We start from the raw sequence: 23,996 nt of genomic DNA on the forward strand, positions 1-23,996 counted from the left end.
TAATCTTCGTTGTTTTAACTTATTTTATCCTAAACCTGAAGTTTGCGGCAGAACTATAATTTTATCTATTCTGTGCATTCACAGATGCTCTATGCAGAATGCAGATGTTTAATGTCACATCAATATGGCGTGTGCCGGGAAAATTTTGTCACGGTGTTTACGATCCACTTTAACCTATAAATTCAAGAATTTTAGAGTGTGTTCAGTTTATTCCTATTCATACTATACTTCTTTATACACAGATCGTGATCGTGACTTTATACAGATATCGTTGTCGTTACGTAAAATAAGGTAAGTTCTAAGGTTTTGGACTTAGAATAATAACAACAGCCAAATTACATTATGACAGCCAATGTCTAGTTTACAATGGTGACAGGCGTGACAGAGAAAGTTTACAAATTTGGTCTTATCATCAAATCAAATCTGCCGATTGATAACATTATCTTTAAAGTAATTATTTTCTTACTGGTTTGGTGGGTTAATTCGCCCCCTACTTTAATTTTCACTTTCACATCGTTTGTAAGTAATCTCCACTTTTATTTGTTACTAGAACCGCTTTCATTTTCCTCTACTTATTGAATTTGCTTTTTATGTTTTATCTGTTTTGATGATACATCAAGAGTACTTATATCTCAGAAAAGTGGATTTATGGAATTTATAGTTAAAGGCCTTCATCTCGTCAGATTAAAAAGATTATTGATAAACATTTGCCTACTTATTGTCTGTCAGATATTCAATAGTTGTCAGTTGTATTGTATTATTTCAGTTACATTATTTTTCTATTCATGGCCGGTTTGCTAAGAACAATGGGTGCTGAAACTATCTGGTTGAATTATTTCTTATTATGTGCATGTGTGTGTTTCAGTCAAGGAACAGAAATGGCTGCACTGAGTCCCCTAGATCCATCATCTTTTTCACATCCCGGTAAGAATTCGTTTAATTAATTGTGTTTGTGGCAGACTTATAAGGATTATTGTGAACTTTTTATTTTAAATATCTAGTGCAAATCACATTACTTTTACCCACTAATGATTTATTTACCCAAAAAATATTGTGGATAATGTGCAAATCATCTGTAGGTACCTCTAAAAAATCATTTTCTGTAATATCATTCATAGCTAATATGAATGAATGCTATATCTGAAGCACCTTTGGGTATCCATTGTTACCTTTAACAATATGTAGTTAAGAGAATAAGAGAAAAAAACATTACAGTAATCTCACAAAAATTTCCCAATATTACTTTTATTTAATAGTGTTGCTACATATATCCTTGCTTGTTTCACCTAAAAACAGGACATATATGAATAAGAGGTTTGGATAAAAACATATCTTTTATCTACTATAAGTAGGGTTCGAAGTATCGGCGTCCGGTATCAATACCGAGTACTCATGTGGTATTGAGACGAGGGTATCGATACCGAAAAAATATCAAAAGTATTGAGTACTCAGTATCGAGTATCGCGAGCGAAAGTATCGATACCTACTCGGTATCGAAAGTATCGTTCGAACCCTAACTATTAGGAGCTGCTATTCACAGTAATATGTCACCACTTTGTTCATTTTCAATTGCAGATTACATTTATAAGACCCAATACAATTCCAGCTAAGGTAATTGTATTTTTATTTCAGATTTAACATCTCTGAAGCATGCATCACTTCGTCTAAACATTGATTTTGACAAAAAAACACTGTCAGGGTCAGTCCTGCTCGACTTCACAGTAAAATCAAAGATTGACAATGTTGTAAGTATAATTATTTTACATAGTTATGACATAATATAGGGACATCTCATACACAGCTATCTATCCCCAACCTATGGAGAGCCTGTAATATGGGTGCTGGGAAGCTGATAATATCTACACAAGTACTATTCTATTCTATTTTATCTACACAAGTACATAGCTATCTATGTTAGATTATATACCTAAGTATTAACCAGAAACAGACACAAGGCAAACACAAGTTTTTCATTTAGTAGTCAACATTTATGTGTGAAACTTATCCAACAATTATTATTTTCCAGATACTGGATGTAAGTGATTTAGAACTGGAATCAGTTGGTTTGCCGAACGGAACTCAGCTGTCCTACAGTCTGGGTGACCCTATCCCAAATTTTGGCTCCAAACTTACTATTAGTTTGCCAAAAAGTGTAAACCCAGATGAAGAGTGAGTTATTCTTTTTAACTATATGTATGTATAATTTATGGCAATTGATGTACTTATAGGCAACTTACTGTTATCACTTGTGTTTTCATTATCTATTCAATAACATGACAATCATGAGATGATAGTTATCTGGTTCTTACAGATATGATCTGACTTTGTTACTAACAGTAAATAAGCATAAAAATACACAAGAAACATGATAACTTTAACAGGGTTTTGAAACAAAGTCTTCTTGTCATACCCATGTTATGAACATGCAGATAAGTTTGCTAAAAATGTATATTTAGTACATACAAATATCTTTCCACAGGTTGAAAATTAAAATTGTCTACAAAACATCCCCAACTGCATCAGCTCTGCAGTGGCTGGAACCGAACCAGACATCCGGGAAGCAGCACCCTTATTTATTCAGTCAATGCCAGGTGAGTTCAATTAACCCTTGAGTTCAATTAAACCTCATTTATTCAGCCAGTGCCAGGTGAGTTCAATTGATCCTCAATTGCGTACAATGAGCTATTTGGTACAATACGAATATTGTCTTTCTCACCTTAATCAATTGACATAAGGACGAAAATTATATTTTTTAAGATGTTGCTCCTTTTCTTTGCATTATAGAAAGTGAATGGAGAGGATGATTATTTTTCGCATCCCTGATCAAGGATTCTATTTTATTTTCCATGAGGAAAATGTAGATAAGTTATTTCTAAATATTTGACCATAAATATTCTTCCATAAAGGTCTTGAAAAAATCTATTTTAGCTATAAAACCGCCATTTTTGTGTAACTTTAAGCTTTGTAACTTCTATTCTTGTGTGTGAAAGTATAAAGAATATTCTATCTATTGCAAATAAAGTCAACTTACACCCCATCAACACCCGCAGCCAATCCACGCCCGTTCCATCCTGCCATGCCAAGACACGCCGGCGGTCAAGTTCACGTACGACGCGGAGGTGACCGCCCCGGCCGGGTTCACCGTACTTATGAGTGCGTTGAGGACCGAGGGTGCGGGAGCCACTTCGTTCCGGCAGCCCGTGCCGATCCCGTCATACTTGCTGGCTATTGCTGCGGGCCGGCTGGAGGCTAGGTCGCTTGGACCCAGGTATGGACTTTATTTTATCATTCTCGTTTATATATTATTTGGCAAGTAAATAGCTTTTTATAAAGACGAATATTACACTGTATATTATATGTGTACTTAATTTTATTGGTACCTTAAATACTTATTTACAATACTACCTGAGAGTGGTCAGGTTTCTTTTGTATAGGTACATCATCGTCATACATACCATACCCTATGGGATTGGAGTACAAGAACCTCTTTAGAAAGTAACTTCTAGCCTCTGAAAAACTACATTATAACTGTAAAATTTTAAATGTACTGAAACAGCAAACGACCCTGATGATGAACGTTATTCCACCCGCAGATCGCTAGTATGGTCAGAAAAAGAAGAAATAGAGCGCAGCGCGTGGGAGTTCGCGGAGACTGAGCGGTACCTGGCGGCGGCCGAGCGGCTGGTCGGGCCCTACGTGTGGGGGCAGTACGACCTGCTGGTGCTGCCCCCCTCCTTCCCGTACGGGGGGATGGAGAACCCCTGTCTGACGTTTGTGACGCCGTGTCTTTTGGTAAGTTATAGGCCGTAGTGTTTTCAAAACCCGTATTCCATCAGGCAAGTATTTGCTGTGTTGCGAGGTAGCTTCAGTTATGCGGCGTCCAAGTGCTGGAATCACCTGCCTCCACCCGTGCCGTAGTCGCGGCAGTTACCTTGCGGCGGCAGAGCTCTTGGTTGGGTCCTATGACTGGGGACAGTACAACCTTCCTTACATTTGAGATTAGGTAATGATGTTTGGTCATGTCGCGAAGCTGAAGTGTGCGACAGTACGATTTCATGGTCCACTAAAATTTACCTGCATTTTGATGGACCATTAGTTTAAAGCAGACTCCATTTACATGTAAATTTTTAAGATTATGCAGTATAAAGAAAAATAAATTGCTTTGTTTTCATTTTAAGTACGCCATTCAATGTATTAACAATAGTCAGTAATTTTTAATTAGAAGTCTGCATAACATGACATCATATCTCTCTACAGAAACAAGATTAGGTATCTATTTTTGGCTCATCGGAGCGTCTATAGATATATTATTTATTTATTTATCTCAACTACAGCACCACCCAAGCTTGCTGTTCCAATTTACATATGAGCTTGGGGTACATATGCAATGGATCATGGGGTGTTCTAGGCACTCGATAGAGCCAGCACATACGGGAACTTCAACCCTGTCAGAATATAATAAAATAGTACCCCTTTCATGATCCTATTAAATACCACCCATCACGAATTCCCTAGCCCTTCTCGCCATGTCCGCAGGCCATCACATATCGACTTACCATTTTGACTATAATGCTTACAGGCTGGCGACAGGAGCCAAGCGGACGTCATAGTCCACGAGATCATGCACAGCTGGACCGGCAACCTGGTCACCAACCGCAACTTCGAGCACTTCTGGCTGAACGAGGGCTTCACCGTCTACCTCGAGAGGAAGGTGGCCGCTTCCCTGATTGAGGACAAGGTCACATCGGCCAAGAGCAGAGACTTCCACAGTCTGCTTGGGTTGAATGAGCTGAAGGAAACTGTAAGTTTTAGTTGAATTTTCTGGTAATGTTGGATAGGCTATTGGATGTTAGGCATGTTAGATGTGGAAGGTAAAGGATGCCGGATGGGTGTTCTCATCCTTGGGAGAAGCCCTTGTCTAGGAGTTGGTGTTCTGGTGTAAGTTTATTTTGTATCCTGAGCCGTGCAATCAATTTTACACACATGGGTTTTTCTGTGTCGGCGTCTGAATTCCGCATACATACATATTTTTATACAGGTCACCTTAGGCTGAGTCTCCCAGTCATTTATTAATTACGAGTTACGAAAACACAGTAGTTCTCTCAATTCCCCTCCAATCCGTACCCTAAGCCATATGCCATTGCAGGTGGAAGTACTAAAGGACACAAGCGCCCTCACTCGCCTCGTCCCAGACCTAACAGGCGTGCATCCAGACGACTCTTTCTCAAGGGTTCCCTACGAAAAGGGATCCCTATTCTTACGCTACCTGGAAGATTTAACCGGGGGACCTGGTAAGATTTTTTTTTATAAGAGTGTAATTTTCGTTTCTAGGTAGACAACTTAGGGGTAGACAATCAGCTGACGGCGCTGGTGGTGGACTTGAAGGGGGTGCATCCGGACGATGCGTTCTCGACGGTTCCGTATGAGAAGGGGTCTCTGTTTCTGCGCTTCCTGGAGGACTCCGTCGGAGGGCCTGGTGAGGATTTTGTGGAGTGGTTTTTTGGCGTGTTGCATGATTTATTTTCATATTGTATTATGTGCCCATGATATTTTATTTCATGTTTTATTAATAGCAATAAATATTCATAAATAGCAAAGTTTCAGAATTTATTTTTGCACATAATGCACACAGGAACCGTCAATCAAATATGTAATTCTAATGGTAATCTTCGAACCATATAATATAGGTATAAATTATATTGTTTTAAACCTACATCCGCATTCCTTACCTATAGTTTTATTTAAGGGGAGTTTTACGGCCCCTGGACTCTAGTAATTTTGGGCCTGCTGCCATCTAGTCTTATGAGATTCCTTACAGAAAGCGGGCGGCTTGCCATGTTGTCTATGAGATACAACACATTTTCTAACCATCAACCCCCCCCGCAGCGGTATTCGACGAGTTCCTCCGCTCCTACCTGGACCACTTCAAGCGTCAGTCGCTAGACACGGAGCAGTTCAAGCAGTACTTACTGGACTACTTCAAGTCTCGGCCGGCGCAGGCGCAGGCTCTGAGTCAAGTGGACTGGGAGACCTGGCTGCATGGCGCTGGCATGCCGCCCGTTATACCAGCGTGAGTATATTTTAACAGCCGACGGGTAAAGGGGGGTGTTATAAGTTTAACGTGTATGTGTGTATCTGTCTGTTTGTGGTATCGTAGATCCCAAACGGCTGAACCGATTTTCGTTGTTTTAGTGGGTATTCTGATTCACATTAGTTGTTGGTTAGGCTGCCTCATACATCTATGATAACTGATGCACTTGAAAATCCTATTAACTGTACTCACGAATAAGCTGATCACGTTGATTTGCCAATGTAATAAAACTAATAAACCTTTGGAAAATGGGCGGGCTTACTTAATAGGCATGGTATTTCAACTAAAGGTGATGGAGGTCACTCTAGTCTAGAACTCAGAGAGAGCGGCAGGTAATTTCTAGTTTAAAAACTTATTATTGTGATGTTTGTCCCCAGTTACGACACGTCTATGACGAAGGTGGTGAACGAAGTACTGTCTCAAATGGCAGAGGAGCCCCTCCCTGCCGTGGTGTTCGAGAAGGCCTCCGCCTTCACCCCTCACCAGCTGCTCCTGTTCCTGCAAGAGCTCCTCGACCTACCCCCTCTATCGGTGGAGAAACTGAACCAACTCGGAGACAAACTGAAGTTAAACGTCAGCAAAAACTCAGAAATACAATACCGCTGGGCTAGACTGTGCATCAGAAGCAAAGACAGCACAAAACTGCCCCAAGTGTTGGAGTTCCTCAACTCTCAAGGCCGCATGAAGTATGCGAGACCTATTTACCGTGACCTCTATGCGTGGACGGAAGTCAGGGACCAGACCATAGAGAATTTCTTGAAGAACGAACCATTCATGATGCATGTTTCGGCGTACACGCTAAGAAAAGATTTGCATTTACGAAGCGAGGTTGTGCAAACTAGCTCCTAGTCTTCCAGCAAAGCATTTATACCTACACGAAGCAATCTTGGCCTGCCTTTTAATGTAATCTGAAGATGATTAATGAATTATAAATATATTTACTCTTAGATAAACATATTTTTTTGTTAATCTGTTTTTCATTTTGACCACAATAGCTCTCATCTCGTGCCTCATAGCTTGCCAGTCCAGTAAACCTAGTGGCTAAACTGAGACAGGCCTAACCATCATTCCTTGAGGATGTAATGTCCATGCATGTACATGGGTGTGAGAGGATTTGGATTTTCCAGCCAGAGTCGTTGGTGAGCCCAGGGTTCACTGGACGTATAATATAGGTACATTTGATATGATACTCGAGGAGCACAGTTTTTGACGAAGCAAGCCCACCCAAGAGTCGAGAAATTCGGTAATATCAAGCGCTCGATTATACTAAACGTGCAGCGCTCGAAGCTATTTTTGACAGCTATCACAGAATAAAAATAATAATCGGCAGTGACAGCTGTCAGAGAACTAAAATTCCAAAATATAACCTCAAATTTTAGAATAAAATGCAAATTTTGATTTAGCTTGATGTAAATAAACTGCAACAGTTTGTAATTTAAAAATATAATAGTCGTTTTATTCTTCGAAACCACAATGTCTGCTGCTAAAAGGGTTCAGGTATAAGACAATTTTCAATCTAACCTATCGACATAATTTAATTGATAACATTATTATTGTAACAATACTAATGAATAAACTCAACATCTTTTGTATTCTAGCAATGGGCCACATTTGCTCGCACTTGGCACATTTTCGACTGCAAATGGCAGGACCCTTACGAGTCGGCGAACTTGATCAAGAAGTATTTGATGGGCCTGCACAAACCTATCTACCATCCAATGAACGACTGCGGCGATGTCGTCGTCTGTGTGAACAGTCGTGATATTGCGCTGAGAGGAGACGACTGGAGGCAGAGGGCCTACTTCCACCACACTGGCTACCCTGGGGGCGCTACATGGACTCTGGCCTGGGAGCTGCATAGCAAGGATCCTACTATGGTATGTGTTTTATTTTTATCACAATAAAACTAAGTAATTTTAATATTTGAAGTAAACACATAAAACAATCCACATAAAATTATGAGAAGACAAAGGAGTCATTGTGTCTGGTAATGATTCCTACCTAGCTTATACTTATCTAGAAATAGTTAGAGTGTAGATAGTTACTAACATTTTGTTTCCTCTGTGGTTACTAATTATTAAATTCTTACTTGCATATATTTTCACTCAGCAATAAATTCCTAACTTTCAGATCATCAAGAAAGCTGTGTACAGATCAATGAAGGGTAACCTCCAACGACGACACACAATGGAGCGGCTCCTCATATACCCTGGCATGAATGTTCCGGAAGACGTCATGCAGAATGTCACCAACCAGATCCGTCAAATACGCTATGTACCAGTCAGACTTGACCACATACCTGAAGAGGAAGTTAAGAGTTTCCCTAAAGTCATGGATTACCCTGAAAATTATGTGCTTAAATAATTTAGGATCTACATTACAGTGCTCCAAAATTGATAATGCGCATAGAAATCTTTGACAGATCGGTTGTTTTCGATTATGTGACACATGATATTGACTCCAATTTCTTTCGAACAAGATGCAAAATGCAAGTGTTTTTTTAAGGCTCTTACGATTTAATGATTCGGGTGTGAAGATCTGGATGTGCATTATTCATTTTGGACAAGTGTAAATGGTTTTGTTAAAGTGTTTTAGCATAGAGTTTAGTTATAGTTGTGTAAATAAATTGGATAACAACATCAGCATTGATTATTACTATGAATTACCTGAGTAATCAATCATTTAAATGAATAGCAGAATCGATTTTAAAATTTATTATAAAAAGTTCATAACAAATTCAATAGTGAAAAAAATATTATTTCTGACAAATCAAAAAAAAAAAGTATATAAAGAAATTAACGCCACATCGGGTTCTCGAACACCTTGCCGCGAGCGTAGGGCCTCTTAGGGTCCACACGCACAGGCTGCCACGATCCCTGCGCCGGGGCTTCCACCACTTGGATCTTACTAGCAGCCGGCGCCGCATCCACTACCCTCACAACCTCTGGCAGAGGCGCCTCGGCTACCCTCACGGCATCACTGCCTTCTGGTAGAACGATCCTGATGGTTTCCAACTCAGACTTGCTTATGGCTTGAGCTTCAGCCAGTTCAGCAGCTTGGTACTGGGCGGCGTCGGCGGGTAGGACGACTGGTGGTAGGGCCACAGGCTGGATGTCAGCCGCAGCCACGGCCAGCAGGGCTAGAGCTATCACTAGTTTCATTTTGTCTGTAAGTATAAAATAGAGAGTGGGTTAGGCACAAAAGAATAACCTACACACTCCGTGTTTGTCACTTAAAATAACGCTGATTGTAGACACAAACAATATCACAATTCAATAATATGGACTTACCTTGTTAGTACTTCAAAAATAACAACGATATACAACGCCACTCGCTAATCTTTTATAATGTCGTTGTACATCTTATCTCTGAGGGCTAGATAAAGCACTTAAGCATTTAGAACAATCACAGTCACCCACGTAAATGTATTTGTGATTTCAAATGGATTAATTAATTCCAAATAAATGATGAAAATAGGTGTAAGTATACGTGAATCATTGACAAGCTTATCTTGCAGTTCTCAAATAATTTTCATTCATAATTTCTGATTGTAGGTAATTTTTAATTCCAAGAAGATAACAAATGTGGGTTTTTCTAAATACTGCTAATAATGAAGGTATGTTAGGTACCTACCTACCAATTTTTTGTTAATTGAGTATGTCTTTTGTTTACCGACATCACATCACATCTTCAGCCTTTCACCTTCTTTACCCAGCTACTACTGAGAGTACCTCTGACCACCAGGTTATCTGATAAATGAAACACGCTCTTACAGTAAAAGTATATTTTCTTCATAAAACAATAATGGAATAGAATCAGTATAATCTAACCATGTTCAAGAACCTTATACTTACCTAATAAGTAGTAATAAACAAATTCGGGAAAAATAAACTTATATGCAATTTTAAGTGCTAAAAAAACTAATTTAGCAGTCAGCTTTGAATAATACAGTCAGAAATATTGAATGTAATGTTAACGTTTTGTTCAATTTAGGATGCAGTGCAAAGCTATGAAAGTATAAAAAATAAGTAGCTATGTATACTTATCACGAGAGCTAAACTTAACAATGACTTTAATAAAATATAATCAGAATTCAGTAGCATACTTAAGCTAAGAGAAATTTTAAATCAGACTTTAAATAAAATACTCTCGTGTATCACTAGGAATTAACTCTGGGAAATAATAGTTTTAATCTTAGAATTAAACAGAATAATTATTATATTTAAAGGGATAACCAGTACATAATATATATATTTTAAATATATAATCTCCATACAACAATTAATTACCACTAAATATATTTGGCAATATAAAAAATAAAGAATACAGTCATTAGACTGGACATTATTTTAAATCATGCTACCTATATTACTATAGATATATTCTAAAGTATCTATTATATACAATTTATTTATTTTTGGAATTAATTTTAAATAATGCACCTGCAAATTAAAAGTTAACAATATTACTTTTATGATTTAACCAATTATAAACATACACATAAGTTTAAGCTAGTTTCTGCTGATAAAAACCATCGAAACCCAAGTAACAAAACAAAATATTTTGTGTATAAAAATAATTTTAACTGAGAGTGTAACGAAACTTAATGAAACCTTAATTTAATGCCATTTAACTTATGATGATTTAGTTTAGTATCTTGCAATGACTGTGTTTTAAGTGGTAGGTATATAATTATAAAATTGTTAAACCATATTTAGCACGAGCAAGGGTAGATTAAATAATTGGACCTCAAGTCAATATTCGACAGTATACGAAACAAATAGGTAATTATAGTTTAAAGATATATTATGTGCTACATAAAATTCCTAAAAGCACTCTCATCGCATTTTATACATCACAATTTTTACCATTATCCATAAAAACACTTTTGACACTCTTCCTCCACATATAGAATCCATATAAAATTAGACAATTACATGTATCTACATACAATTTATTTTTTATGTTTAGTTACAAATCGTTTCTCACTTCAGTTTTTGATATTACATTCTTACTACGATATTTTATTAATAATATTACAGAAATGCATCTGACATGGGTGTTAAATACGTCATTATGAATTTGTGAGACTGAAGATTAAATTAAAATGTTGCATTCGGTTTAGCATAGTGAGTGATAAGTAAAAAAGTGATGTTGTGACCTAAGATTTTACGATCGTTATTTTCCTAAATATCTAATTATAGTACACTTATTATCTCTTTTAATATTTATATATTCTATCCTTGGGATAAGGGGCATTTAATATATCCATTAAAATTATACCTAATATATATTTAATATTCATACATTATATTTTTAGTGTACATAAATGGGTGCAATAAATGGAAATACAATCTCAGATAAAAGCTTCAGGAGCCACAATGATTGTGATATTATTATTAAACAGTGCGCCGTCTAAGTAGTATGAGCAATATTCGTAACCAAAGAAACACCGAACAGTAACCAAACCCTAAACAAGTAAAGATTCAAAGAGTAGAAGAGCAAAAAATATATGAAAATTTGCATGTAAAGTAACGTGGATTATTTACGGGAATACGACTCGTATGTGATCAACCGATGATGTGCGAGCCAACGTAGACCTTCGCGTGGTCTACGTTGGCTCGCACGGCAGCGCTGAGGGCGGTCTACTGCATTCATTTGATGGCCCGCGCCTCCGGTAGAAATGCGTCCCAGTAGCGGATAGCCTGAAAAAAACAGAACTTCATTAGGAATACAGTAAAAAGTTCAATGTGACGTCGTAGGTACCTACTACGAATTCACGATGTTATCCTAGTTCCTATAAAGCAGGGATGCACAGACTTATCAAGACTAGGGGCCACTCGGACAATTTATGAACTGATGGCGGGCCGCCAGAAGTATAGCTAATTAAAGACAATAAAGAATTGATAATGATGTTCAAATTGAAAAAGAATTGATTTATTTTGAAGCGTGGCACTGAATAGTGCTTACAATCGTTTTTTTTTTATTTATTTGGCTGAAATTTACATGAAAAACAGCTTCCAAACATTCGTTTGCAAGGTGGTTTCGATTTTTTGTCGATTTAGTACAAATTTCCGAGCAGAGTTTATACGCAACTCTTTGTATGTATTATGTGTTCCGTAGCGACATCTGAAATCCATGTTATGAGAGATAGCATCTCCCTTATCATCGTAGCAGCTTGCAGTTTTCAAATTTTCGCGCCAAAATCCCACGCTTTCTACGATTGGTCAAGCCTCGGGCGCGGGCGGCGTCGCTTTCTAGCTGTCAGATTAGTGACTTTTCCACCATTATTGCGTCAAACTTAAAGTCGTACGCATTGCAGTTTTTTCGAAATCTTGTTTTATCTGAAATATTAGCAAATTTCCAACAAGATTTTGTTCGCGTCTCGCGTGTTGTGTGAAAATACCAATATTAAGATGGATGCAGTGTCAGATGGGTGCAATTCGACCGGGGAAGTGTTTTTCCGCATGTCAAAATGGCGGGCCCGACGCGTGCCATTCCGAAGAAAATGAGTGTTTGGTGTACATGCTGCGGTCCCCCGTAGCAGGCGCGCCGGAGGAACACAACACGAAGTGAAGTGCAGGAGGCGGGCGGCCCGGCGCCGCGCCCGGTCGGCGCGGCCGCCGCCCCCGCCACGCCCACGCCGCTACTGCCGCCGCCCTCCCGCTCTCGTAAGAGACGTCGGGAGACGTCGAGTTTGGCTCTCGGAGTAGCATTAGCAGGGCCAGCTGCTCATTAGAGTGCGCGCGCCGCAGCCGCAAGGATCGCCGCGGCACGCGCCGCGCGTCTCGCCGCCGTCACGCGCGCTCGCGCCCGCGCCACCGCCGCCGCCGCCGCCCGGGTCCGCTCATCGAGTTTTTCGGAGCTTGATACACAAGGTTTGAAGTTCTGTCGCAGCAGCCGGTAAGTCAATTACCTATCTGACTTAGTGAGTGCTAAGGCCACGTTCAGATGACAAGCGCTCAACGCGCGTTTACAACTACATACATTTTATTCAGGCTGTACACATGCTAACGCGCGTCACGCGGATTAAAATGTATGTAGTTGTAAACGTGCGTTAACAAAACGCGCGTTGAGCGCTTGTCATCTGAACGTGGCCTAATAAGGAAAACCCACTAAGGCCACAAGACTTTTTACTTACACCACAATCAAATGACGAGGTGTGTAATTTATCAATTTCCATAAAAGAACCGTTAGTTCCGGCGGCACCATCTTTTAGAGTGGCTAAAATTGAGGAACACCAACACTTTAACAAAAGTGTCTGGAAGTCTTAGGGATATGCGGACACCCATAAGAAATACTTAGCATGTGACATGTCCCGCGTTCGTAGACTTTAAAGTTAACGAAGAGTTGGCCAACGAGTCGAATTCCTTTATTAACTGGCCTCGTATGCAGCGTAGTGTTGCAGAATTATCTAATGCATTTTTAACTCAAAATAAAATAGTTAATTCTTCACTGCAAAATGTTATTGACTTTGGGTCAAAGGTCAATGAACCGATAACAGCTACTTAAAAGTAATAAAATCAGCTTCCCATTTTACAAAACCACCACTGATTTTACCTTCAGCAGAAAACATAATAAGATTCCATACTGGTGTCGCAAAGAATGCTCGCTCAGATAAACCAAATGTTCACAACAATCACCAATTGGGTAGCGGAAACCCTCAGGACTCCAGGAATTCGCATGATTGAGTATCTCAACGATTATTGCCTTGTCAGTCAGTCCAAAGAGAACCTCTTAAACACACAAGAGCAACGATAGACCATTGATCTTCTACAAAGCTTATGATGGATCATCAAAAGTCCATAACGACTCCATCAAAAAGAGCCTGGAATTCTTGGGTGTGGGTTGGGACACACATGCAAACCGCAAGTTCCTCCCACCGTCAAAGACAGACAGTATTCAACAGTCAATTATTGGTATGCTGACATGTGGCAGTTGGAACCTAAAGCAGGCACAACGCCTCTTAGGGAAATTCAACTTTGTAGCCTTCATCACCCACCGGGGAAGGCTACATTGCCGTTTTATGCAAAGACACTGTCAAAAAATCGACTATGCCCCCAGACAGAGTTATTGATTCCAGAAGAGATTACATCAGAGCTAAAGTGGTGGTATTCAACAGTCAATTACTGGTATGCTGACATGTGGCAGTTGGAACACATGGCACAGGACATCCAACTGTTTAAGACTAAACTTAAAAACTATTTACTGGACAAAATATACTATAGCGTTAACGAATACCTATCCGATACACAATGAGTAAATCGAAATTATAATAATGGACCTAATTATAATTATTTTTGAAATCATTATATTTAATTAATTATTTGATTCTGCATGACTGCATGATAGATATAATGAAGTACTTACTATACTTATAATATTTGTATGCCATGTTGGCTGATTTACGGTGAAACAATATTTTTGTAATTTTACACCTTACTTCTGACCTGTGAATCACAAATAAATGACTTTGAACTTTGAACTTTGGAACCTGAAGCAGGCACAACGCCTCTTAGGGAAATTCAACTTTGTAGCCTTCATCACCCATCGGGGAAGGCTACATTGCCGTTTTATGCAAAGACACTGTCAAAAATCTTGTCTATGCCGCCAGACAGAGTTATTGATTTCAGAAGAGATTTCAACAGAGCTAAAGTGGTGGCTACAGAATCTGCACATCCCGTACTTGATCCACGAACCACAACGAGTGATGAATTACCTGACCACAGATGCCTCAGACCAGGCATGGGTTGCCCAAATAAACGATTCAAAGGTTTCGGCCAGTGGGAGAGTTTACAGATGTCATGACATTGTAATTTGAAGGAAATATTCACTGTTATAGGTGCCATAAGCATGAAATACAAGACACTCAGACAGACAACAGTATTACTACTACAGAGGGACAACAGGACAGTTATGGCCTACATCAAACAAGAAGGAGGGACCAGGTCGTTGACCCTACATTGCCTAGCCAAGACACTACTGGACCTCATCGACGAGCTCGACAGTATGCTGACACCACAGTACCTTCCAGGCGTTACAATGCAAACTGCTTGTCACGCGGACCAACTCCAGAGTGACACTTACTCAGCCCAGCAGTAGAACGGATCGTCAGCTTTTGGGGCATACATACCTCAAATGTCAACAAGGAAATACCTACACACCTATTTGGAATAAATGGTCGGTTTGGTGCTCTAAGCTCATTGACATATATATTACTGCGTAAGGACAGGCCCAACCACTCAAGAAAATGGCACCCGCACGTTGGCCCTAAAATAGACATTTTAGGGCCAACGGTCCTCAGTCGACAGTTGTCTGTGACGGAGAGATGAGTCTTTGTTTCTTGTGATAAATATGACTATTTTTGTTGTGAAAGGCTAAAAAACTATGATACGAAGGTCAAAAAGGAATATGGAATATCGTATCATCCTTAATTAATAAATAAACACATTTTAAAGCGATAATTATTTTACTACCAAAGTCTACAATGGCCGCACGATGTAACCTTGTACAGACGTCCGCATGCAACTCACTCATATTATTATGTACCTACTGTCCGGTGACGGTAAAATATGAACGCACGTACAAGGTTGCGTCGTCAGGATAAGTAGCTCGGCTCTGACATAGTTCCAACAAATTATGACAGATGGCAGTTATTTTGCTTGTATGAAGAAGGTTTGAGTAAAATGTTCTGAAGGGCGTATCCTTCCTTTTGAAATCATTGTCTAAGCTACATATAAACAAGTTTATTCCTTCGTCAGTAATGGTCGCAAAATATTAAGCTTCTATATTTCTTAATGATGGTGTAGCGAGTCCACGTTGTTCTATGGTGTAGCTTATCGATCTGTTCTTGTTCATAAATCTGTAATTTCTATAAAAATATCACAGAATCTGGTCGTAAAACACGTTTTAAAGGCTATTTCAGTAGCAAAACCTGTGCCCATGAAGCCACCCATGTGGAATGCACGTGTGCTCATAGAATATCTACAGCATTCTTCTCCGCTGGTAGATAAATTTTTTGGAGTAACTAAGAGAACAGCTACTTTACTCCTATTATACTCGGGGCGCAGGGTACATGATTTAACTTTGCTGCATTGTGACAATGATCATTTAATTGACGATGGTAAGAGTATAGTCATACTTCCTGTGTTTGGTTCAAAACCAGATACAAACTCATATCCACAGTCAGGTTAGAAGCTGCTATCGGGGGCAGATCATAATAAAGATGTAATTTAAAAAAAAAAAAAAATCTGCTAAATGAATTATTGTGTGATATACATGCCTAAATATACCATTTTTCAGAGCTTATGATATGTGGGACGTTTTGAGTTTGACAGTTCTAGAGATGTCCGAGAGTGAAATCCTATCGACTTGAACCTATCGATTTGTATATACTCCATAGTTTATATAAATATATGAATTTATTCGTATTTTCGGAAAACACATTATACTTGCCGCTTTCAGTATATGCTACTACTGCTATTGCTCTCAGAATCTGATGTATCCTAAAAATGGTTCTCCATATAAAATTTGTTGGTCACTTGACTTAGAATTTCTTAAAGTCATATAGCCATATATAGGAATATGTAAGGAAAAGTTATGTTTTAAAAAAATAAAATACCTCTCTCGATAGTTAATTATTTTATTTGAGGGATAACGTTGACTTTTTGGACAACCTGTATAATACAATGTTGTAAAAATTCTAATATTGTATAAATTTTAATCGATTTCAGAATGTCGATATTGATGTTTCGCATCTCTAGTACGTTCCATTTTACCAAAGTGCGTACTCTAGAAATATATATTATCTGTGGTCATTGTCAATAAAATGAGAGATTTTGCAATAGCATTCATGCGTTAAATGGAAAATTTTAAAGTGTCACCCATGTCTTTGAACCTGGAAAATGGTATAGGTATATAATTATTCTAAGTTTGTTGTGATTAGGTCTATTAGGTTCATGGCCAATTTATTTTTTAATAAATTAGTATAATGTATTTTAATATGGTCACCTCCATTTCATTGGTATTTCCATAGTTAGTACCTATATTTCTCATCACGGATTTATATCTGATGATCAAAGTAAGTTACCTACTTCACATTATTGCGTCATCTCTAGCTGCCAGGTGATAACAGACATTTCTCATAACATGGATTTCAGATGTCGCTACGGAACACATAATATTGGAGTTTTACCTACCATTAAAACTCTTATTATGTTTCCAGCGACATCTGAAATCCAGCAAGCGCTACCTGGCGCTGCTATTATTATTCGGGAATATAATCGTGGAAAAGTCACTAATCTGACAGCTAGAAAGCGACGCCGCCCGCGCCCGAGGCTTGACCAATCGTAGAAAGCGTGGGATTTTGGCGCGAAAATTTGAAAACTGCAAGCTGCTACGATGATAAGGGAGATGCTATCTCTCATAACATGGATTTCAGATGTCGCTGGAAACATAATAAGAGTTTTAATGGTAGGTAAAACTCCAATATTATTTATATTTATATTTTTCTTTCGTTGAAGTTGTTGCGTAAATCTTGGTCGTTTTAAATTTTGTAATTTTTTTACTGCATTGATCAGGATTTTAAAATTCCTGAAATCCCTTTGCTTTTTTGCCAGAAAAATTCCAATTTCTTCTACTTATTAAATTAAGAAATCGTTCCGGTGTCAATTCACGACTTAAGCCACCTTATTTCTGTATAATACAATAAATCTCTATATTTGCTTTCGATGTCATCAAGGAACTGTTTGAATTGCCTGTGATTGAGTTCTTTTCGAACATATTTATTAAGTATTAAATATTATTTGAATGTACGACAATTATTTTTGCTGTCAGCGGGCCACCAGTATTCGATCGGCGGGCCGCATGCGGTTCGCGGGCCGCGGTCTGTGCATCCATGCTATAAAGCTAGTTCTTACGGGTTTGATAGTTTGCACAAAACCATGAAAGTATATACAGTTTTGTATGTATACAAAGTGTCATCGGAATCGGAAACAGTCATGATACTTTTCGACCTCACGAGCGGCTTCTGTCCATATTCTACCGCCATCTGCCCATCTCCCGTGAACCCAACTATACCATGGACTCATCATAGTCACCGCGCTCCACTTCCTTCTTGATCACGCGCGACATCGTGTCTCACTATACCATGGACCCACCTGTGCCTGGTGCTTCATGTGTTCCTGTAGGTAGCGCGCGACGGTGGCTCGCAGGGAGCCCACGCGCTCCCGCTCCCAGCGCTCCACTTCCTTCTTGATCACGCGCGATATCGTGTCGAACTCCTGCTGACCGCGCTCCACTTTGGATTCCCACTGGAAGCACGAAAGATAAAAGTCGGTTTGGGGCTTGAATGTAAACAAAATACATAGCTAAAACAGCAATGGGGAAGAACACGCAAAGCTATTTTCAGATGTCGCCACTGTACAGTAGGCCCGATTCCCCAGTTCTAATTGGTTGGTTCAGTCGCCATCTTTTCTCTATTGATCAGAACCATTGGCACAAGTTATGGAGAAGTTCTACAAACTTCCGCTAGATGTCAATTTTATTACGAAAATAGCGGACGAGCTCAAGTTATCTCACTCCTTCTTATATTGTCATCATCAGCCCATAGCAGTCCACTGCTGGACGTAGGCCTCTCCCAAAGCACACCACGGGACGGGATGCGATCTATAGATTTCTTATATTGTAACGGCCGCCATTTACATGTTGTATATTTATCTACACTAGCTATACTAACTTCAATGATCTCAGTGGCGGCAACCATTATTACGCTAGCTATACTAACTTCAATGATCTCGGTGGCGGTAACCATTATCAAATTGTATCTTTCTCTAAACTAGTTATACTAACTCTATCTATCAAATTGTATCTTTATCTACACTAGTTATACTAACTTCAATGATCTCGGTGGCGGCCTGCTCTGCCTTATCGGGCCGGTTGGCGAGCTCGGCCTTCGCCTTGTTCTCTCTTCTCTTAGTCAGCTGCATCTGGGCGTGCTGCCAGTTCTGGAATACCTGGAGAAAGATAAATATTTTTAGTAATGTAAAAGTAGCTGAGATCGAATCATGTACTTATGTTCTTTATTTATTGTGGAGGATGTAATCGGCTTATTTCTTTCAGCATGGAGCGCAGGGATCAATTGTGATGAGATGACATTGTCTACAATATTGTGTTGCCATATTTTTATAACTCAGATAATAACATGATATAGGAACCGTTAAAAATTGTTTATGCGGTATTAATTTTAATTTGCACTTTGAAAAGCAGAAGGCATATTTACTTTCTCTACTTCTTGATACATAAAATATCCTAGCCTTCTTTTTTAGCGGGCAACATGAATTATTTGGCGTACCTTGACTCGTTCATGGAATACATCCTTGATAGCACCAATGAGTCCCAGGTAGTCCTTGATGTGTTCTGTCAGCACGTAGAAATCTGTATTTGATTGTTCGATTCTTAATTGTTCTATCTGAAAAGGAATGGTACAATATGTTTAAATAGTTATCCGAAATGAATTACAACTTTATTGAGTTCCGCTATCAACTTGATCAGTTTTTAAGAAAGTAAACAAAGTTGTATTAATTCACAATATTCCCAATTTACACTCTATAACGTTATATCCATCAAAACTGTAGATGGCGCCACTTGCGCACAAAAGAAAACTACCTTCTTATTTGATTTGCATTAATGCAACGATTCGCGTCCATATCGCATCCTCTCCTGTTTGTCAGCTAGATGCTACAGCGGCGGTTGCGAGCACCTGATACGACGACGTCAGCGGCTAATAAAATCTAATTTGCATCATCAGTCCTCCACTCACCTTCTCGAGACAGAATCTCATATGCACTTAAATTAAATTAATTCCACTAACCTTCTCATGCGTGTCGGCCAAGTGCGAGAGCGCGCGCGACAGCGGCGGGTGCGGGTCGGCGGCCGACAGCGCCGCGCACGCCGCGCCCGCCTCGCCGGCGCGCGCGCCCAGCTCCCGCCGCTCGCTGGCCAGAGACTCGCAGGCGCCGACGAGGCGGCGGAGACAGGCGTCGAGGCTGTCTGTGCGTGCTTGCCGCTCTTCGAACCACTGCAGGAGAAATATGTTTTATTGAAAGAATGAGAATACATTAATCTGGTACTGAAAAAATACACAAAAAACAACAATTAAACAAAAAACTAGACACAAATAATAAAAAAAACAAATATATAATTAACAAAAGTAATATCTTTATTAAATCTGAAAATAAATGTTTTATTATTATTAATACCTATCATGGCCAGTCATGTAGTAGGAGGCGGGGCTATGACTATTGTACTTAATTGTTTTGGGAACATTTGAGTTGATATTCCATCGATTTAAGAGTACAAGATGTCGTACTAAGCCGAAAGAGGGTTTCTCAGAGGGTTCTATATTAAAGCACGGTTGATAAGCACAGCGAAAAATCGGCATTGCCCTTTTTATACTAACTAGGTGCTGTGCGAGTGTGAGGGCACTATAACTGTGCGCGTGCAACAGGGACAAATATAAAAGGGCAATGCCCATTTTTCGATGTGTTTTACCTTTCAAACAACCTGTACACGACATGGGCTAATGCTTTTACCACAACACACTACAAAATGTCTACATAATTATATTAGTTTAATATCTTACCGGGTCGGACTCATCCATCTTGTAGGTGATCTTGTTGACGGTCTCGCCCACCTTGTTGAAGAGGCGCAGCACGCCCGCGCCGCTCAGAGCCGACGTTGACGTCGCTTTGGGCAGCTCCGACTCTGCAATGTTATAGTGGTTAGCGTGTTGTTCCAATCATGTGCTATGCTACGCTGCTATGGTCCCTCTGACAGAGAGGTCATCTGTCAGAGGTCAAAGGTTTATCTTAACCGATCTCGACCGAGCAGTGAAAATCGACTCCAATTTGTATGGCGGAGCTAGTGCACTATGTATACCGCTACATAGAAACTCTCCCGCACCATACAAAATCGCGTTTACTCGTAACTAATCGGAGTAAAACCTCGCACTTCCCATGCAGAAAAGAGAATAGGGGACAGATTAGTGAAAAGTCAACGCACAAAGTACCCACTTAGCCGAAGACGTGTTGCACTACCTCACCACCTATTATTATGTAGACTCTGTACAAAGCAACCATCCTGCATCGGATGCAGTCATAAAATGTCACAATTTGAATACTTAGAAAAAAAATGGGTTATTAATAAATTCTCTTTCATATAATTTACAGAATCATACCAGATTCTAGAAACATCCTGAAGTCGGGGTCGATGCCCATCACGGGGTGCTGCGCCACGCGCGACAGGAAGCGCTCGAGCGCGGCGCGGCGCCGCTCCACGAACTGCGAGTGCACCCCGCCCCCCGCGCCCCCCGCGCTGGCACCCTGCCCCCCGCGCTGGTAGACCACCACCTAGTTGCACTAGCCACTTAGCTGTCGGTTGACTATGTACTATCCTCCATCCGAATATAGGAACAAAACTATTGGATAACTGGTCCCGCCGCTTTATCTATTCATAGACTACCACCTAGTGAACGCGTTGCACTACAAAAATTGCTTGGAAGGTCTGAAATACTCCCATTAAGCCTTCCGTACACTACTATATCCTCCATCCGAATGGAGTAATATATAGTGTATCAATAATTAATTACCAGATTCCAGAAACATCCTGAAGTCGGGGTCGATGCACAGCACGGGGTGCTGCGCCACGCGCGACAGGAAGCGCTCGAGCGCGGCGCGGCGCCGCTCCACGAACTGCGAGTGCACCCCGCCCCCCGCGCCCCCCGCGCTGTCTACTGAGGGTGTTGATGTCATCTTCAGCTTTGTTGTTCCTGCGGATGGTTGGTGTAATGTTATGTTATGATTTGTTGACTAAGAGCCACGTGACTTGGCTAATTCAAAAAATTTACCAGTCTAAAAAAACCGCCCCCCCAAAGCCTAGGATGTAGGATGAAATAGCATTTCTTATTCGCTGCATGACTTATGTTTAATTCTGTGATTGGATATTTAATCAGCCTTGCAGATCAGATATTGACCTTATCAAATGTCAAGCATAAAATCATCATAGTTGATTTCAAACAGAACTAGGTACTGCAGTTTTTCGTGGGTATTTTAAAAGTTGCAGATATATATTTGATAACTCTGAATCTTACCAACAATGCTCTTCTCAGGCGCCGGTGGAATGATCCTGCCAGATCTCAGGTACTTCTCTGAGAGCTTGTCATGCAGACCGAGGAAGTCACTGAAGCGCCTCAGCGACGCAAACTCATGCTTACTGAAGATCGGCATGTTGGTTTTAGTGATGACTCGGTACGCAACATATGAACTCATTCCTTCGCCTATTTTCTGTGGTTCTGTTACTGTTATGATTATGTTGTTTGGGCGCTCTGTTGCAATCTGAAAAGTTATTTTAAAGATTGAAATTCTACATACAAAACATCACTACCTAATGAAGTAATAATGTAGTTCACAATAGCATCTTTATGTTTTATGCATGCAGTGTGAATTATCAATACATGTGTGTTAAAGTGTTTTATACTGCACTAAATATTGGTTATGGAGGTTCAACAAATCAGTACATAGCTTGATGTCTTGCATGACTCATGATCTTAAAAACTTATCAGTATAACAATAACATTTTAAATACTTCACAGTTTGTGTTAAACAGCCAGTTGTACAAACAAAGGCATTCTCTTTCAATATTTGAATAACAAAGAAAGTTTGCTGGATTGAACAGAATTTTTATACATCTTCATTATGAAGTGTTAATATTATCTTGTCTATTGTGGAATTTACCTCTTCCATGATGGGACTGCCAAGTCCAGTGGTAGAGGACTGCATGGAGTCATTGATGCTGCCCTTCTCCAGCCCGTCTCCTGCACCATTCAGCTCCGGGTCGAAGCTCACCTCCTGCAATTATTAAATAACATATAGGTCCACAAGTCTTTCTTTTTTAGTGACTTGCTGCAAACACTGGAGCTGGTCTAGCATTTTTCACTGTGATGTGATGATCAGTTGTCTGTTGCTGACTACCCAGCAGCTGATATTGGGGGTTCCTCAGAGGCCAAGTAATCAAGGCACTTGGTTACTTTCCAAAATTTTGTTACAATTGACATGGGTATTATGTATAGCTGTGTGCACAACAGTAAAAGAGTACCAGTCAGAGTTACCAAAACAAACAACTAAGTAAATTACAGGTAGTAGATTAAGGGTAGGTCGAGTAGATTAAGAGTTTCTCATTTAAATTATAAGGATACATCCATAGCCTTGTAAGTTATTACTCGTAAATTAAAAATACAAGATAATTACTGTAGCTGGTACTTAGGATGTGCTTATTAGCATAGCTTGTTTCTGCCTCCACAGGTTCTATGAACTGTACTATCATAAAGGTGACTTGTAATCATTCAGTGACTTTTTTATCGTAGGATGCCAAACACCGACAGGTTCATCTCAAAAGATACGAAGAACATTTTGTAGCATCCGTAAATTGGCCTGTCATCAATAATGTAAAGCATACAATCATAATCAATAGGGGCGTTAACGGCTGTTCAATAGTAAAGAATAAGGGGCGGATGCGCTCGTTTAAAATGAGTAATAGAGAGGATTCTAATAAGATACCTGGACCGCTGAAGCGAAAAGATCTTCGTCATCCCCATTCCCATTGTTAATATCAACGGTGCTAAAAGGCGGAGTGTCGGGAGTCTCGGACATGTTTTAGCTTGAGTAATTAGTCACAACCTCTGGCACCGCACTGATATAATACACAATAAAGCCTGTATTTTAATCAATTTCCGAAAACAGATAAGCCGACCGAGGACAAGACAACCAACCAAACGACAACGAACCAATACGAAACGTCACTAACTATGTTTTTTGTAGTTGACATTTCCAAATTTGTATCTGTGGTCTTT

The 23,996-nt window shown here is 39.7% G+C and overlaps 4 protein-coding genes across 7 annotated transcripts; 2 read left to right on the forward strand and 2 right to left on the reverse strand.

Moving 5' to 3' along the window:
• Nucleotides 1–210: 210 nt before the first annotated feature.
• On the forward strand, nt 211–7,060 carry LOC105387301 (leukotriene A-4 hydrolase). 4 transcript variants are annotated; one of them, XM_048627759.1, is made up of 11 exons: nt 211–291; nt 866–924; nt 1,633–1,745; nt 2,027–2,169; nt 2,480–2,591; nt 3,051–3,268; nt 3,594–3,792; nt 4,580–4,801; nt 5,147–5,291; nt 5,887–6,070; nt 6,469–7,060. In XM_048627759.1, exons 2-11 carry the CDS (start codon nt 879–881, stop codon nt 6,938–6,940), a joined length of 1,854 nt encoding a protein of 617 aa, XP_048483716.1. In that variant the 5' UTR covers nt 211–291; nt 866–878; the 3' UTR covers nt 6,941–7,060. The 4 variants fall into 4 exon arrangements, with proteins under 4 accessions (XP_048483716.1, XP_037962087.2, XP_048483719.1 ...); XM_038106159.2 differs by lacking the exon at nt 5,147–5,291 and adding an exon at nt 5,332–5,476; XM_048627762.1 differs by lacking the exon at nt 211–291 and adding an exon at nt 363–519.
• A 367-nt stretch (nt 7,061–7,427) lies between these two features.
• Nucleotides 7,428–8,484, forward strand: LOC105387302 (39S ribosomal protein L13, mitochondrial). The gene is made up of 3 exons (XM_011558009.3): nt 7,428–7,588; nt 7,690–7,968; nt 8,222–8,484. Exons 1-3 carry the CDS (start codon nt 7,565–7,567, stop codon nt 8,453–8,455), a joined length of 537 nt encoding a protein of 178 aa, XP_011556311.2. The 5' UTR covers nt 7,428–7,564; the 3' UTR covers nt 8,456–8,484.
• A 378-nt stretch (nt 8,485–8,862) lies between these two features.
• LOC105387303 lies at nt 8,863–9,497 on the reverse strand. Its single transcript, XM_038106185.2, has 2 exons — nt 9,382–9,497; nt 8,863–9,257 (listed from the first exon to the last, which is right to left on the reverse strand). Exon 2 carries the CDS (start codon nt 9,250–9,252, stop codon nt 8,887–8,889), a length of 366 nt encoding a protein of 121 aa, XP_037962113.2. The 5' UTR covers nt 9,253–9,257; nt 9,382–9,497; the 3' UTR covers nt 8,863–8,886.
• Nucleotides 9,498–9,860: 363 nt separating this feature from the next.
• On the reverse strand, nt 9,861–23,943 carry LOC105395501 (sorting nexin-2). Its single transcript, XM_038106175.2, has 10 exons — nt 23,704–23,943; nt 22,882–22,995; nt 22,239–22,482; nt 21,738–21,917; nt 20,733–20,854; nt 19,962–20,168; nt 19,443–19,559; nt 18,985–19,104; nt 18,250–18,402; nt 9,861–11,796 (listed from the first exon to the last, which is right to left on the reverse strand). Exons 1-10 carry the CDS (start codon nt 23,794–23,796, stop codon nt 11,746–11,748), a joined length of 1,401 nt encoding a protein of 466 aa, XP_037962103.2. The 5' UTR covers nt 23,797–23,943; the 3' UTR covers nt 9,861–11,745.
• Nucleotides 23,944–23,996: the final 53 nt, after the last annotated feature.

Source organism: Plutella xylostella, chromosome 19 (assembly GCF_932276165.1).
Source record: "Plutella xylostella chromosome 19, ilPluXylo3.1, whole genome shotgun sequence".
In the NCBI taxonomy this organism is placed as follows: domain Eukaryota; kingdom Metazoa; phylum Arthropoda; class Insecta; order Lepidoptera; family Plutellidae; genus Plutella; species Plutella xylostella.